Source organism: Chelonoidis abingdonii, chromosome 4, assembly GCF_003597395.2.
Source record: "Chelonoidis abingdonii isolate Lonesome George chromosome 4, CheloAbing_2.0, whole genome shotgun sequence".
In the NCBI taxonomy this organism is placed as follows: domain Eukaryota; kingdom Metazoa; phylum Chordata; order Testudines; family Testudinidae; genus Chelonoidis; species Chelonoidis abingdonii.
Window position 1 is genome coordinate 100,050,730 of NC_133772.1, and position 14,502 is coordinate 100,065,231.

Here is a 14,502-nt window from a genome sequence, read left to right on the forward strand (position 1 = left end):
CAGGTTTCTGAGAAAGCTGCACCCAAGCCCCTGACTGCTCCATTATAGCCTTCACTGTAGCACCTCCCTTCCCTATTATCAGACCTGCTGTGCTGTTGGGAACTATAATCTTTACCTGTAATTAAAAAAAATATATATAAATAATACTTCTGCTTTGTGCATAAATACTATCATAATTAGCTACCCTATAACAGGCAAGAAAAACGAAGCAAATTAGTTAACATTTTTTTTTAAAGAAAGATAAAAGTTCATGAGTACAAAAAGAGTGTAGCTCACCACATTTTGTAATGCTTGATGTCAGTTACAAATGTATAACAGAAGGCATACTGAGGGGAATAATAAAAAATCATATTTATAATTCTTCCACAGAATGTTTTCCCTTTAGCTTAGCACAGTTCAGACCAAAAAATTTAAACAAATGCAGATGCTATGCTAGTGGCGAAAGAATGTTTAATATTACATCAAACTGAACATATTCATCCTGTATCTTTTCCTTCCAGATTAAAGCAAAGGACTAACTTCCTTGATATAATTTGTCTGAAATCACTTTTTGCCTTATAACTTTTAAAATAATAATAATAAAAATAAAAGCACTTGGCAAAAGCAAATATAGCAAGGAATGGTTGGATGATGTGCTTAGCTCCAAATGTGACATGAAATTAATAGCTCAAACTTTGACTTTCACCAGTATATAGAAATGTATTATGCAAGATAAGATGTTATTCATCTTATGCAAATGTAGCACCATCAGAGAAGGGAGCATTCGAAAGGTAAAATTTGTTTAATTAATAGGATGTGTCATTTTTACATGTTTTATTACCTCTGCTGAAATGTTTTCAGTGAGGAGCATTTCCCTAAAAGAACAGACTATTCCTCTCATTTAAACAAGTTTTACACTAACTTCAATAGATTAACTTCCGATTCACATTTTTGTGAGTAGAGAATCAGGCCCAAAAAATTAAAAATTCAACATAGTATACTGGTGATTTTTCTCACATTTGTTTGCAATATACATTTCTTTAAAAATATTTTTGATCTTTTAATATATCATATGTCTTATAATACTCTGTTAACACAACAACTTCTCTGCACAAACCTCCATGTACACTGACATATTGACATCCTCTCATTCATACATTAAAGTTATGTGTAGTAGAAAGATGGGGATAATAGTTTTCAGTTTTGAAATTGTTTTTACCAAAATCTGTCATTTCAATATCAGCAACAATAAAAACACATAAGTATAAAAAAAATTAAAGTGATTTTCATTGTTCTGACATGACCATCTTATTATTCTAACATCAAGAGGCTAACTTTCAAATAAAATGTCTGCCCTAGAAAATAAGTTTGTTCTAGTTTACCTATTCATTTGTTTTAGGTTTTAATAAAATACCAGTCACCTCAGTATCTATATGCTGAGAGTGTCAGTCAAATCTTTAAAAGTATGACACATTTAAAAAATTGAGAATGGTTAATATTTTCCATTTAATAATATATGCAAATTCAAAATATTAATCTAAAATAACAGATTTTAATGTTTGAATTGTTTTGCATCTAATCTGAAGTTTTTAAGCTCTAACATTTCAGTTACATTTCATCAATACCAAAAGATGTTATGTAAAATTAAAGAAATAAAAGCATAAGATTCTTATTTACTAAAAATGAGTTAAGTGCAGTTCTGTGCTTCAAGACCTAAATATCAAGGAGCCTGTAGGCACAGGATCAGGAGACCTTGGTTATATTCCAAGCTGTCACTGAGATACTGTGTGAACTTGGTCAAACCACTTAACATCTCTATTGATCAGTTTCTCCGTCTATAAAACGTGGATAAAATGCATATAAGTTATGTGAGATCTACAGACAAAAAATACTAAATAATTGCTAAGTATTTTAGCTGAAACCTTCCTATCTGTTTTTGTTTACATCTTCTGAAATGCAAAGTTATCAGCTCCTGAGGGAACATGGAATCAGCCAAGACGGCTCAATAATGTGGCATTTCTTGTAGTATATATTTTGAAGGTTTAAGGTTTGTGCCACATACTGAAAAAAAACCTTACCTGACCCCAATGGTATATGCCATGCTAAGCTCCTTTGGGGGGTTGCGGTAGCTGTGACTTGTCAGCCTTGGGCACACTGTGCCATTATAGCCAGGCAAGTCAGTCAGATACCACAGTGATAGGTGCAGTATAAAAGCCTAGTTGGAAGACAGAAAGGCATACTGACTTAGCTGATTTTAAAAAAGAACAAACCCCATCAAACTAAAGATCATTTTGAACCTTTCGGGGCTGGTGCTTTCACTGGTTCTTATCAGAACTTCTACTGGAATCAGTGGGTGTCTTGCTTAAATACAGAAGTCAGACTCAGATCCTAACTATGCACTTTTGAAGGTTAGATTCTTACTGTCAATAAAAACAAGTTAATTTTGACTATATACATTTTATTATCATGATTCAATTGTGAGTGTTTTACCATTTGCACACACAATATCTAAGTAAAGTCACATGATTTATTAAAGTCCTTTTTTACATTTTTCATAAGCAAGGTATATGAACTCTCACAAGATAAACTCCCCCCCAATATATATCTATTTAGTCCAATGAAATTTTGCATTAATTAAAAATAATTCAATATGAGTTTTCTAATTTTAAATTTATGAGTTTCAGTCCATCTACAGGAATCATCCAAAGTACTTTTTTTCACTTCTACTCTAAAAAATGACTTGGCAGGTAGGATCTACCTTAAAACTGCACTGTGGGGCTTCATATCTATTATGTCTCACTGATTTTCATATCAAAATTTCAGTTTACACATTTTTTAAAAATAAATGCCAACTCTGCAAACTCAGCATGGAATCTGAAAGTCAAAATGAGTTCATTCTGGAGAGTGCCTCATCACTAATATTAAAGGTTCTGGAGGCAGAATTTTGACCCCAGATACAAATATTGGCCTTAAGTGGAGTTGCATAGGTGAAACAGAGCACATAATTTGAAGTCAGTCGGGTTGCAAAAGTATCCAGTATTAGGTATTTAATTGAACTATTCTTGTCACATGCAAAATCCAGTTCACTCTCCCATAGTTATGTTTGATCTGCAGAACTGTCAGTAGTAAAAAAACTAATAATAATATAATCATGTAAGTAATAAGATATAACTATAAATACACAGAGAGCAGATCTGCTGAGTAAAAAGGGTGTCAACTTTATAGTCACTTTTCAGTGTAAAGCCACAACTTCAGTTCTCCAGTAAAAGCATCATAGTCACTGACAATAAGAAACACTATCATGAGTATTTTTAAATGTTGAAGATAAATAGGCAATAATTCTTTGTACAGTACTTAAAAATACAAATTTAATACACAAATTATTACAATTTATTTTCGGAGAAGAAATGTGATAATTTTTAGATTCTAGACATTGTTATACATTTTCTACCTACTGAAATACTGATACCTATTAAATATCAAATTCTTTTAGAAATAGGGAATTACATGTTCTCATTATTAAACTCTTCTTTAAATGACAATCCCCTTCAGAAATTGGATTTACTATTATAATCCCAGTAAGGAATAAATTTTGTTTGGATGTATAAGCACATCAAATATTGTGTAAAGGCGATTCTAAATGAAAGTTTTAAAGAAAACTCTAAATTATACCAAAATTCAGTTTTAATTACAGCAGATGGATAGCTCAGTGGTTTGAGCATTGACCTGCTTAAACCCAGGGTTGTGAGCTCAATCCTTGAGGGGGCCATTTAGGGATCTGGGGCAAAAAATAGTTGAGGGTTAGACTAGATGACCTCCTGAGGTCCCTTCCAACCCTGATAGTCTATGAAATAACTCTTCATAGCCCTGCTGACATGGGATTCTCTTCTTTAATTTTGTCCTCTCTAGTTATAAAAGTCCCAAGTGATAGGACTTCTTTATGGAGATTATTTAATAACCTAATACATGCAACCATCAAGATGTTTTTTCCAGCTATTCAATATAGTTTTTGTCTTAGTTTCATCTCATTACTTTTAGTTATAACCCACACAATGAATCTCTCCTAATATTTCCTCTCCTTCTGTGACATTTATACACTTCAGCTAATTGCAATCTGTTATTCTAACTCATTTTACCTCTCTCCTCCCACCCTGAAACAATTCTACCTCTTTCCTCCCCAAAATAAATGCATATTTCTTCCCTAAAAAAATCTATTTCACACTGACCTAATTGCATTTTGATCTCCAAATTCCCCCTCTAATTTCTCTGTCTGCCACACTCACCAGTTCTATTTTAACCACTCAGAACTCCATCTGGACTCTGCCCCACTTGCCTCATCAAAATTCCACATTGTAGTCATCTTAACTAACTTATCTCACCTGGGATTGCTAGACAGCCTGGCAGAAAGAGACAGGGCTCACCCACCCTAGCACCTCTGATTGCAGATTAAATGCACTGCTACCATGGGTCTAGGAGATTTGTCTCAGGGAGGAAATGGACTCCGTGCCACCTACCTACCCTAGGATGGCATAACTACATCAATCGGGGGTTTGGATTTTTCACACCCCTGACTGATGAGGGACACCAAAACAATAAAAATTATATACAGAATTTAAAAATGTCTTTCCTGTTCTACAATCATCTTGGATTACTATACAATAATAAAATAATTGTATATATCTATTTCACTTTTTCTCATTATGCTCTTTATTTACTATTTGTACTTTAGTCAGCTTGACAATGAAACTGGACTGTCTTTTTATACTAAATGCAACTTTGCTCCCATGCACTTGTATAGTGCCGCAGATACAGCAAGGATATATTTACATCTAAAAACGTCACAAGCTGTTCCAACCAGCCTAACCTGGCTCCTCCCCAACCCATGATCTTCAGCGCCCAGTCGGACCCAGTTGCTAATCCTCCATTCAGCTGAACCTACCCTTCTCGAGGTCTTTCATTTTAGCAACAAAGTTAACTATTTTCCACAAAAGTTGGTGCCTACTTTTATTGTTGAAAGTTATTTGCATCAGAAATGAAGACTCAGAACTGAGGTTACAGAAGAGTTATTTATCCTAAAGGAAAGTATCCTGTAGCGTTTTAAATTTCTTGCATGAATAATTGTTTTGTTGTCCCTCATTTTGGGTCTTTGTCACCCACTGTGTCCCATATTTGGGCCTGGACCATTTGAAAGGTTTGGCTTATCACACTTCTGACACTTCTCCCCATTTTCAGCACCTGAATACTGACTTTCCTTTCACATGCCAATGTCAGACTATTGAACTTTATAGGCAAATAAAAACCTTCTTCCCACTTTACATTCCAAATTGTAATAGTCTGATGTCAGCGTGTGGAAGGAAAGCCAGCTGCAGGTGCAGAAGCAGAGACTGTTTTTCTGCCAGTGGCTGCATGTGGGGTCTAACATCCATATGGAAAGGCTATCTTTTTCCAACAGCAGTTTCTACTTGCAAGTGAAAGTTGTGGGCTGAAAGAGGAGAATTATTACAATTCTGTCTCTGCTCAATTATACATATGGTCACACTCTTCTCAGAAGAACTTAGCCATTGACAAATATATCTTTCCAAGGTATAATGAAAAATGGCACAAAAATTCAATGTATAGGTCCTTCTTCCTTGTATAAACATAAATCAAAAGTTTCCGAGTGGAAGAGAAGAAGAAAATGAATTCTCCATGATACATCGTTTTAATAACATACAATGAAATGTCACATCTCTTTCTTTTTTTGTTCTATGTAACATAAAAACAAGATTACCTACTTCATGTATTAATGTTTCATGAGTTTCAAATTACATTTGTAGAGGAGTGTTAATGTATTTTGAGTAGCTTCCTTTACACTTCTCACTTTTTTATAATTAAGAAAGAAATAATGTGCTGGTTACTTACTGAATTATACAAGCGCACATAAACATGGATTTTCACTGTGTTACTGAACCTATAGTGTGTGTAGTGAAGTAATCATTCACACATACTAAGCTGTCATTCAGATGAAACATCTTTCAGAAGAAATGTAAAACTGAAGTCCTAACTGCTGTGATCAGTAAAGATCATATGGTACTTTTAGTAAGAGCTGTGATGTCAGTCTCAGTCATCTGGCTAAATTCAAAATACTGCCTTTCTAAAATCACCTACAGTTTCAGTCCTTCATTTCTTGCTCTACTTTCTTGCATAGTGTTGCACTACCTGTTGCCATTAATGCACTCAGACATGGCTTTATTTCACAAATCACTGAATGTTTACTGTGTTTATAAAGTCCAGTAATTTGAGATGCTTTGCTTGAAAGACATGATGTAAATATAAGATAATATTATTACTGGAATTGCTTAAAAGAAAGAAAGTGCGCAATGATGTGGCAATGAAATAAAATAAAATCTTTAAAGGCCAAATCCAAGTCCTACCTAATTCACTAGCAAAACTCCTACTGACTTTGATTGGATCCGTATTTGACCTTAACACCGAGCCCCAATCCCTAGCAAAAGCTCTAATTAGGTTTCTTAGTAATTGAATGATACTCAGAGGAGTGGGGAAGGAATCATCATCCCCAAGCACAGCAGACCTATTCTATGGAAGATACTATTGCCTACATCAGGTGATTAAATTTGTCCCCCACACAGGAGATGGAGTGGAAGATCTGTGCAGTAGCAGATCCCTTGTACCAGCACCCGTTGCCCTCCTTCTACTGCTGTGTTCGGGGCTCAATGCCAGTCATGGAGTGCACACCTACTGCATGTCTCCCCATGTCCTATTCAAATCCCTTGTGCTGTGGAACCTCAGTGAGCATGCAAGAGGGGGGCTGGGCAGCCCCGGAATAGATAAATTATTTTAGCAGCTCACCTACAAACGAACAAAATATGTTACCCTGTTTGTACTTTATAGTCACCTACACAAATTAATTTAAAGTCTAATTCATTAAATTCAGTATTACAAATACAAATATTGTTAGCAAACTCTGGGAACTGTTTTACATTTGTAGTAGCAAAATAAATGTCAGATTTCATTTTCAGAAAGATTATTTATACTTTTTAAAGAAATATTATGATTCAGATTCTTTGGTCTGGCTGAGCTGTACTGCGGGCAGGAGCAGAGGTAGGACAAAGATGGATTTCAAATAGCTTTATGATTTCCCAGGCTCGAGGCCTTTGGGTGCTAGTTTGGTCTCAGAATTATTCCCAGCTGACCTTGTTTAAAGCAAGGCCACAACCTTCCTCCCTTTTCCTGGAAAAAGTTCAGTTGCAAAGACTTTGGTTTAGAGCTATTGTGCTAATTCTGCACTGCCAAAAGAATCCTCAAAGGGCTGGATCCATTAGCTTTATGGGTGCTTTGTGGCACCAGAGTGGCACAAAGGCTTTCTAGATGATATGCTCTAGTTCAACCAGAAGTTATTGGGCTTGATGCAGGCATCACTGGGTGAAATTCTATGGCCTCTGTTATGCATGATATCAGACTAGATCTTAATAGTCCTTGCTGACCTTAAAGTCTATAAGCAAGAACTAAAGCAGCCACAGACTCACAGCTCCCTGAGGAACCACAGACGAGGGAGATGCACAGCCCTAGGAAGCTGCAAGGGGTGCCTACAGCCAGGCTCCATTCCTGGCTCCAGCCCCCCCTGCAAGCTGCAGGTAAGAATGGCCCGCCTCCAGCTGCAGGTTGGGGGGGGCACGTGGCCCCTGCTCTACTCCCCACCACATGCCACAGGTCGGTGGGCACACAGCCCTGCCTCCACCCCATGCAATGGGTCACAGGTCCCCAGCTTAATCCCAGCTGCATGCTACACGTCGGGGGGGGGGCACATGGCCCTAGCGCTGGCACCCGCCACATACTGCAGGGCCTCGGCTCCAACATCCACTGCATGCTGCGGGTCATCCACTGTTGGCTCCAGTCCCCCACCACATGCCACGGGTGGGGTGGTGCATGGCCCCGACTCCAGCCCCCGATGGAAGCTGTGGGTTGGAGACACACAGCCCAGGCTCCAGCCCCTGTCACATGCCGCAGGTTGGGGTTGCCCGGCCCCCAGCTCCAACCTAACTGTGAGTCGGCGGCGCACAGCCCTGACCCCCGCCACATGCCGCGTGGTTGCAGCTGCTGCTGCAAGCCAAATGTGGGGGCGGACAGCTCCGGCTCAGGCCCCTGCTGCAAGGGGTGGTCTCGGGGCTGGGGCAGTAAGTTGGGGCACAGGAGGAGGTTTTCATGGTGCTGACTCCAGGAGAGATTTTGGGTGCAGGAGGGGGCTCAGGGCTGGGGTTTGGGTTGTATTTACCTCAGGCAGCTCTCCAGAAGTGGCAACATTTCCCTCTGGGTCCTAGATGGAGGTGCAGCTAGGTGGCTCTGTATGCTGCCTTGCCGGCAGGCGCTACCTCCACAGCTCCCATTGGCTGTGGTTCCTGGCCAATGGGAACGGCGGAACCACCACTCATAGAGGGGGCAGCACGCAGAGCTGCCCTCGCTATCCCTGCGCCTAGGACTCAGAGAGAGATTTCCACTTCTGGGGAGCTGTGCAGAGCCAGCTAGGTAGGGAGCTTGCAAGCCCCATGCCAACCAGAGGTCTGGCAACCCTACAATATCGGGACAAATGGCATCCTGATCGTACATTGGTTGGGACCCAGGACAGAGAGTTCAGTATCGGGACAGCCCCGATTTTATAGGGACGTCTGGTCATCTTACCTGCAAGACATCCTAAAAATGCATTATGAATTTCCTCCTTTAATACTGTTGGCTAAACGATAGGATTTTTGAATGACACTCAAAACTACATCATATTTTTAATGACAAAAGATTTTTAAAATTTTCCTATTAAATCCTACTAATAAACATTGCTTTCAGCAAGAGTGGTTTGTTAGCTTCCATAGAGCAAAAGCTTGTCAGTATTGAAAGCTAACTTTTAAAAAGATTTAAGCATTTTTTTCTTTACAGACACCAGGATATTACTCATGGTGACATAAGCATACTGTTAAAAAAAAATAATCTATAAAAAATCTCATTAAAACAGTACTTAGAATCCATTTATTGCTCTTTATCAGTCAGGTAATGAAAGCCTGTATTGTTAAACCTGTAAGTAATAAATTCTCCTGGGTTAATACGTGATTCATGACAAATCATTTATTAACAACATCATTACGGACAGGAAAAAATGAACAAGTGATTTGTTTTGAATATTTAAAAATGACCCAAAGAAGATAAAGAAATATGATATGAAGTTAATACATAAAATGAAGATACAAAAATAAGGCTTAAGTTAGTATTCCTGTGGACACTGATCAATATCTCTAGTATAAACAGCTCTAGTACAGCGCGAAGAGGGCTACCTGCTACAGCTAATCTTACAAGATTTTTTCATCATATCCATAATGTACAGTACACAGAAGAACCAAACCATACAATTCATATAATAAAGCCTATACAACCTGGGGCAAATCTGGTGCTATGTCTCCTCAAGGTTGTGAAAGTCTCCAGACCTTCAATTCACTCTGCAGTGTGGAGCAGTAGGATTTGGGGAGCACATGCCTTCACTGTGCTGGGGAGCACAGCTCACTGAGAGCTTTTTGTGGCAAGGCAGATTGAAGAAAGAAGTGGCTCTTTCCCATACACAGACTAACCAGCCTATAATTCCCCATAGGGGAAGAAGCAAGTACACAAGAAACAACAGAGCTATTGCAAACAAAATATTCTTATGGAATTCCATAGGACACAACACAGTTGATCAGGTTGCTTACTGATTTCCACCTTCTGAAAAACGGGAACATTAATAATTCTATACCTGCAAAATTCCATGGGTTTTCAATGGCATAGCTATCTATATGTTTTATAATGTTTCTTATTATGCCTGAAGATTATATTAAAAAAGCAAACAACTGAAAAAGCCTGGTGGGATCACAAACTTGAATAGACCATAAGAAAATGTAGTTAATGTGAAGTTATAAATAGCTCATACATTTTCTCAGATACACTGAATTCAGGAGCAACATCGACTCCAGGAATGGAGAAGACTGAATTGATTCGTCAAGATCAAGTCCAGTGACTTTCATAAAACTAGCAGAATAAAATCTCATTCCGATCTTGAGAAAATTTCAGTGTTTGCCATTTAAAAGTCAACATTTACTAACAGTTACACAGAGATATTTGGGTTTTTTTAAAGTTATTTTCTATGCTAATTAAAAGGAAAAAACTGAGGTATATCAGCTGCAACTGTGACTGTTAGCAAATGCTGACTTTTAGATTTTAATCACTACAGCTTGCAATGGCTAGTAAAGGACTTTTAGGACCACACTTGGATCTTGGTATGAAGAGCTAATTGTCATCATTATTACTACATATTTTGGAATACACTCTTTCATCAACTGTCTCTCTAGTAACAATCAAAGGAGAATTCCTATGCTCTCATTATTTATTTTCCTAGCAGAAAAGACAATTTTTTCTGCTAAGTGTTGCCACATAAGTTATCTAATACTACCTCAATTGAAATACTTGACCTCAGAAGCAGAAGAGCTTCTGTAGAGAGCTACACTGAGTTAAAGCTCCCTGGAGTCCTTAAAGTGTTCGATCAATTCATCATTCAACTGTTCTTCCCAGTTATTTCTTTGAGGCAGAGGGCACTGGTGAGAGTCTCCTAGTGAGGCCAGCCTGAAACTAACATTTTCAAAGCAGTGAAATTTCAGCCTTGAAATGCTCGGAAGACAATCTCTTTGTCTCTTTGATGTACATTTAGGTTTTGCTATGGTCTCCCCTTGGGACATGGTAACCTGAGAAACATATTTTTCTCTAAGAAGGGAAAGATTAAAAAAAAGAAAAAGGCAACACTATGCTGATGGAGAAAAGAAAAAGATTCTGAAAACAAAAATATTATTTTGGTATTCATTCACACTGATCTACTTTTTCTCTAGAGCAGTGTTTCCCAAACTTGGGATGCTGCTTGTGTAGGAAAAGCCCCTGGTGGGCCAGGCTGGTTTGTTTATCTGCTGCGTCCGCAGGTCGAGCTGATCACAGCTCCCAGTGGTTGCGGTTCGAGGGATGTGCTGGCTGCTGCTTCCAGCATCTCCCATTGGCCTGGAGCAGCGAACCGGGCCACTGGGAGCCGCGATCGGCTGAACCTGCGGATGCGGCAGGTAAACAAATAGGCCTGGCCCGCCAGGGGCTCACTCTACACAAGCGGCGTCCCAAGTTTGGGAAACACTGCTCTAGACTAATTTTATCTGAGTACATACAAATATTTAATACATGCAATACAGCCTCAATGTAATTAAAATATTTAACTATACCGGGCATATCTGTTATCTACTAAACATTTTCTTTTACTGTAGTGTACTTGCTAAACTAGTTTTTCTTTCCCATAATAAGACTGCAATTTTGGGGCCTTTACTATAAAATGGGGGGGAGGGTAGAGCAGTCTCCATTGAGTGACAAAAGTAGTACGGAGCTAGTGCAACTTCTCAGCTCCATTGTGGCTTGGCCTACATCTCTTCTCATGAAAGAGAAAGGACTCAATCTCTCTCTGAACAAGATTTAATGGCATCCCTGGCATAGTGACCAGTATCTGGGTGTGAGGTCATGGTAGGCTCTAACATTTATTTCTCAGTTAGGAAGGTAGATGATGACCTCATTGAAACTGGGTTCTTCTTTTCCAGGATTCCCTACCATCTTTAGACAGTATCCTTGTCTATTTTTAAAAAGTCGTGAGCCATAATTTTCAAAAATGAGGCCTAAAGTTAGACTTCTAGATACATATTTAGAACTCTAAATACAAGTAGCGAGCTGGATGTTCAGCATTTTTGAAAACCAGATCATGTACTCAGTCCATTAAAAATTGATTCACCAGTCTAACTTTAGGCATCTCTTTTTGAAACTCCTGGCCATGAACTTTTCTGCCAGTTTGGAACTGAAGCTGCGTTCCCTTGTTCTCAACCAATGTGTAACATCAACAGTCAACCTGTGAACCATTGACCAGAGAAGGGACTAGTCTGTGCATGGGCAAAAGCTTATTTCCTCTTCATATAAGTGCACTGAAGCCAACACAGTTTATGTAAGAATGAAGGATACTGTCATGGTTAGGCACCACATTCTGAAAAAGGGTTTTACAAAGAGTAAAATGAATAGAAACATTTTCATGAATTCTTAATTTCTTTAAGTAAGCACTAGTCTTTCTTCAGAGTAACACACTAATATGATTGTAGTTGAATAATTTAAGAGAGGCACTAAGCTAGCAACTCTCTCAAAAGGTCCCAGTAGGTATGCAATGACAGAAAAAAATAAACTCCTAATTACTGCTCGCTCAAGCTTGGAGGAAAGAACTACCACCATAACACAACACATGACTCTATCACTTGCTTATTTGTGTGGGAAAATAGGTATGGCATGTTCACATCCAAGGAACAACTCAGGAAGAAAATAACAAAAGGGCATCATCGTCCCACTATTCATATGATTCGAAAAGAAAATAAAGTCCTGTTCCTTACACAGGACAAGTATAGTATCCTACTCTATTTACACTAAACTAAAGTCAAGTATTAGAAAGTCACAGCTGAAATAATCTAATGGATAAGTATGTTCATGAAATAAAACAAATGAAAAGCTTCCATAGAAGGGTTCTATGGAACAAGCGTGTCTCTCTGTTATGGAGTTAAGTTGATTCAATGTTAAAAGCGACAAAGAATCCTGTGTCACCTTATAGATTAACAGAAGTATTGGCGCATAAGCTTTCGTCGGTGAATGCTTTTTACAGATCCAGACTAACACAGCTATCCCTCTGATACTTCAGTGTTAGAGTTACTCCATCTCGGCCTCTGAAAATTATTCTTGCAGCATATATGCAGTAAATAGAACAGTTCCCCCCTCCCCATCTTAAGTGATACTAGTAATTAAAGGAAGGAATTTTGTTAAATATTACTTATCTGACATAGCACCTGTACACACACACATACACACAGAACACTGCACAGTTCCTAGTACCATCAATGTGTGGCATGGCTAATTCACTTGATATTTGGGAGGCTTGATATTTTTAAACTGCTCCCCATTCTGTACATACAAATTGTGTGCAGGTAAAAATTGTGAAGTAACAATGGAAGATTAGTTTAAAACTCTTAACATTTGCACCACAGAATATATAGGTGTACACACACACACACACAAACACACACGCACACACTAAATGATGGTGAAAGACAAATTAATTATTGCATTATATTCATATGACCATTGTGAAAAATATGACCAGTCTGGAGGGTAGGAAGTTAAACTGCTGTATTTAGATTAACAATTATGGTTTTGTATTAAGTGTATAAGGTTGTCTAATAATATATACAATACTCAACATACAGACTTTCTGACTGTAGTCTCTGTTCTGCCAAGTTCTGCTAAGTGTAAGAGTGGAGAAGTGAAGGGATGCAAATCTGACTTTAAGCTACTTTTGTGCATAAGTTAGAGCAGCTTGATTTCTGTTCTGAACTACATCTGGCTCGCCTCATCTCCCTAGGGTTGTTCACACAACTGAGAATAGCTTTAGTGCAGTGGAAATTTGGCCACAGTCCCTATATAGGACCTATATCACTGGCTGTGAGGAAGGTTGTGTAGAGCAACTCTGTTGGTTCTACAGCATGTGGGGACTCCCCTTATCTTGAGGATCTTTTCCAATGGCTGCCTCTGCTAGTTTTAAGATCCCTTTACATCATTCTGGTAGTGCAAAGGGGCAGTAACAGAACAGATAATTGTCTTATCGTCTGCTTAACTGTTAAAATGAGAAGTTCATCTAGTAGGAACCACACAATTAACATGTCAACAAAGACTTATCTCAAAGATGGCATTAATGAAAGAGGAACGGGACAGTTAAAAGAAACAATAGCTCAATATCCATACCTTTTAAGGTTAAAAAAAGTTAATTGGCAGAATCTATATTAGAAAAGGAATGTAGTTTCACTAATAAATGCATGTCTTCCAGGTATAAGAACCACCTTTAACTGGACTAGGGGACAATATAACCCCATAATGTTAACAGAGACTTTTGACATGTTGATATGATGAGGGTCTCCTCTCACAGACACTCTGAATATTTTCTTTCAGAGGCTGTCATGGTGCTTTCTGACAAGGGTCAGAGAACAAAACAAGCTAATAATACCAGAACATTGGTCTAGGAAAAGATTTCTATACTTTGTAACTAAGTTATAGGACAACCTAGCACTTATCATAGTATTTGTTTAAGTGTGATTTATTTACAGTCACCTTTAATTTTATGACTTTTTTTCTCTTTATTTTTGTAAACTGGCAATGAAATGTTCTTTGAATCAATACAACCTGAACTAGATTATGGAACTGTGGTGATAACTAAAAGGCATCTAAGAGAGAGAAACAGAACTCCTGACATTGGCGGAGGTAGTGCCAGAAATTAGTAACTATTTGCTTATCAGATTAAAGACACAGAAGAGCTTGCGATATCCCTTCCCAAAAATGTAACAGAAGAGTTGGTGAGTGTTAGGTGGGCCAGTGGTAAAAGCTAACCTCCCTGAAAGGTAAAAAGTTCAG

General features: G+C 38.3%; 1 protein-coding gene across 3 annotated transcripts in view; it reads right to left on the reverse strand.

Moving 5' to 3' along the window:
• NOVA1 (NOVA alternative splicing regulator 1) overlaps positions 1-14,502 on the reverse strand; it is a 280,986-nt gene that overhangs the window by 5,055 nt on the left and 261,429 nt on the right. For all 3 annotated transcript variants that reach the window (XM_075065498.1, XM_075065497.1, XM_075065496.1), the window contains one exon: positions 1-115. This exon is cut by the window's left edge. In XM_075065498.1, the coding sequence (XP_074921599.1) occupies positions 1-115 (115 nt within the window). The remainder of the gene's footprint in view (positions 116-14,502) is intronic.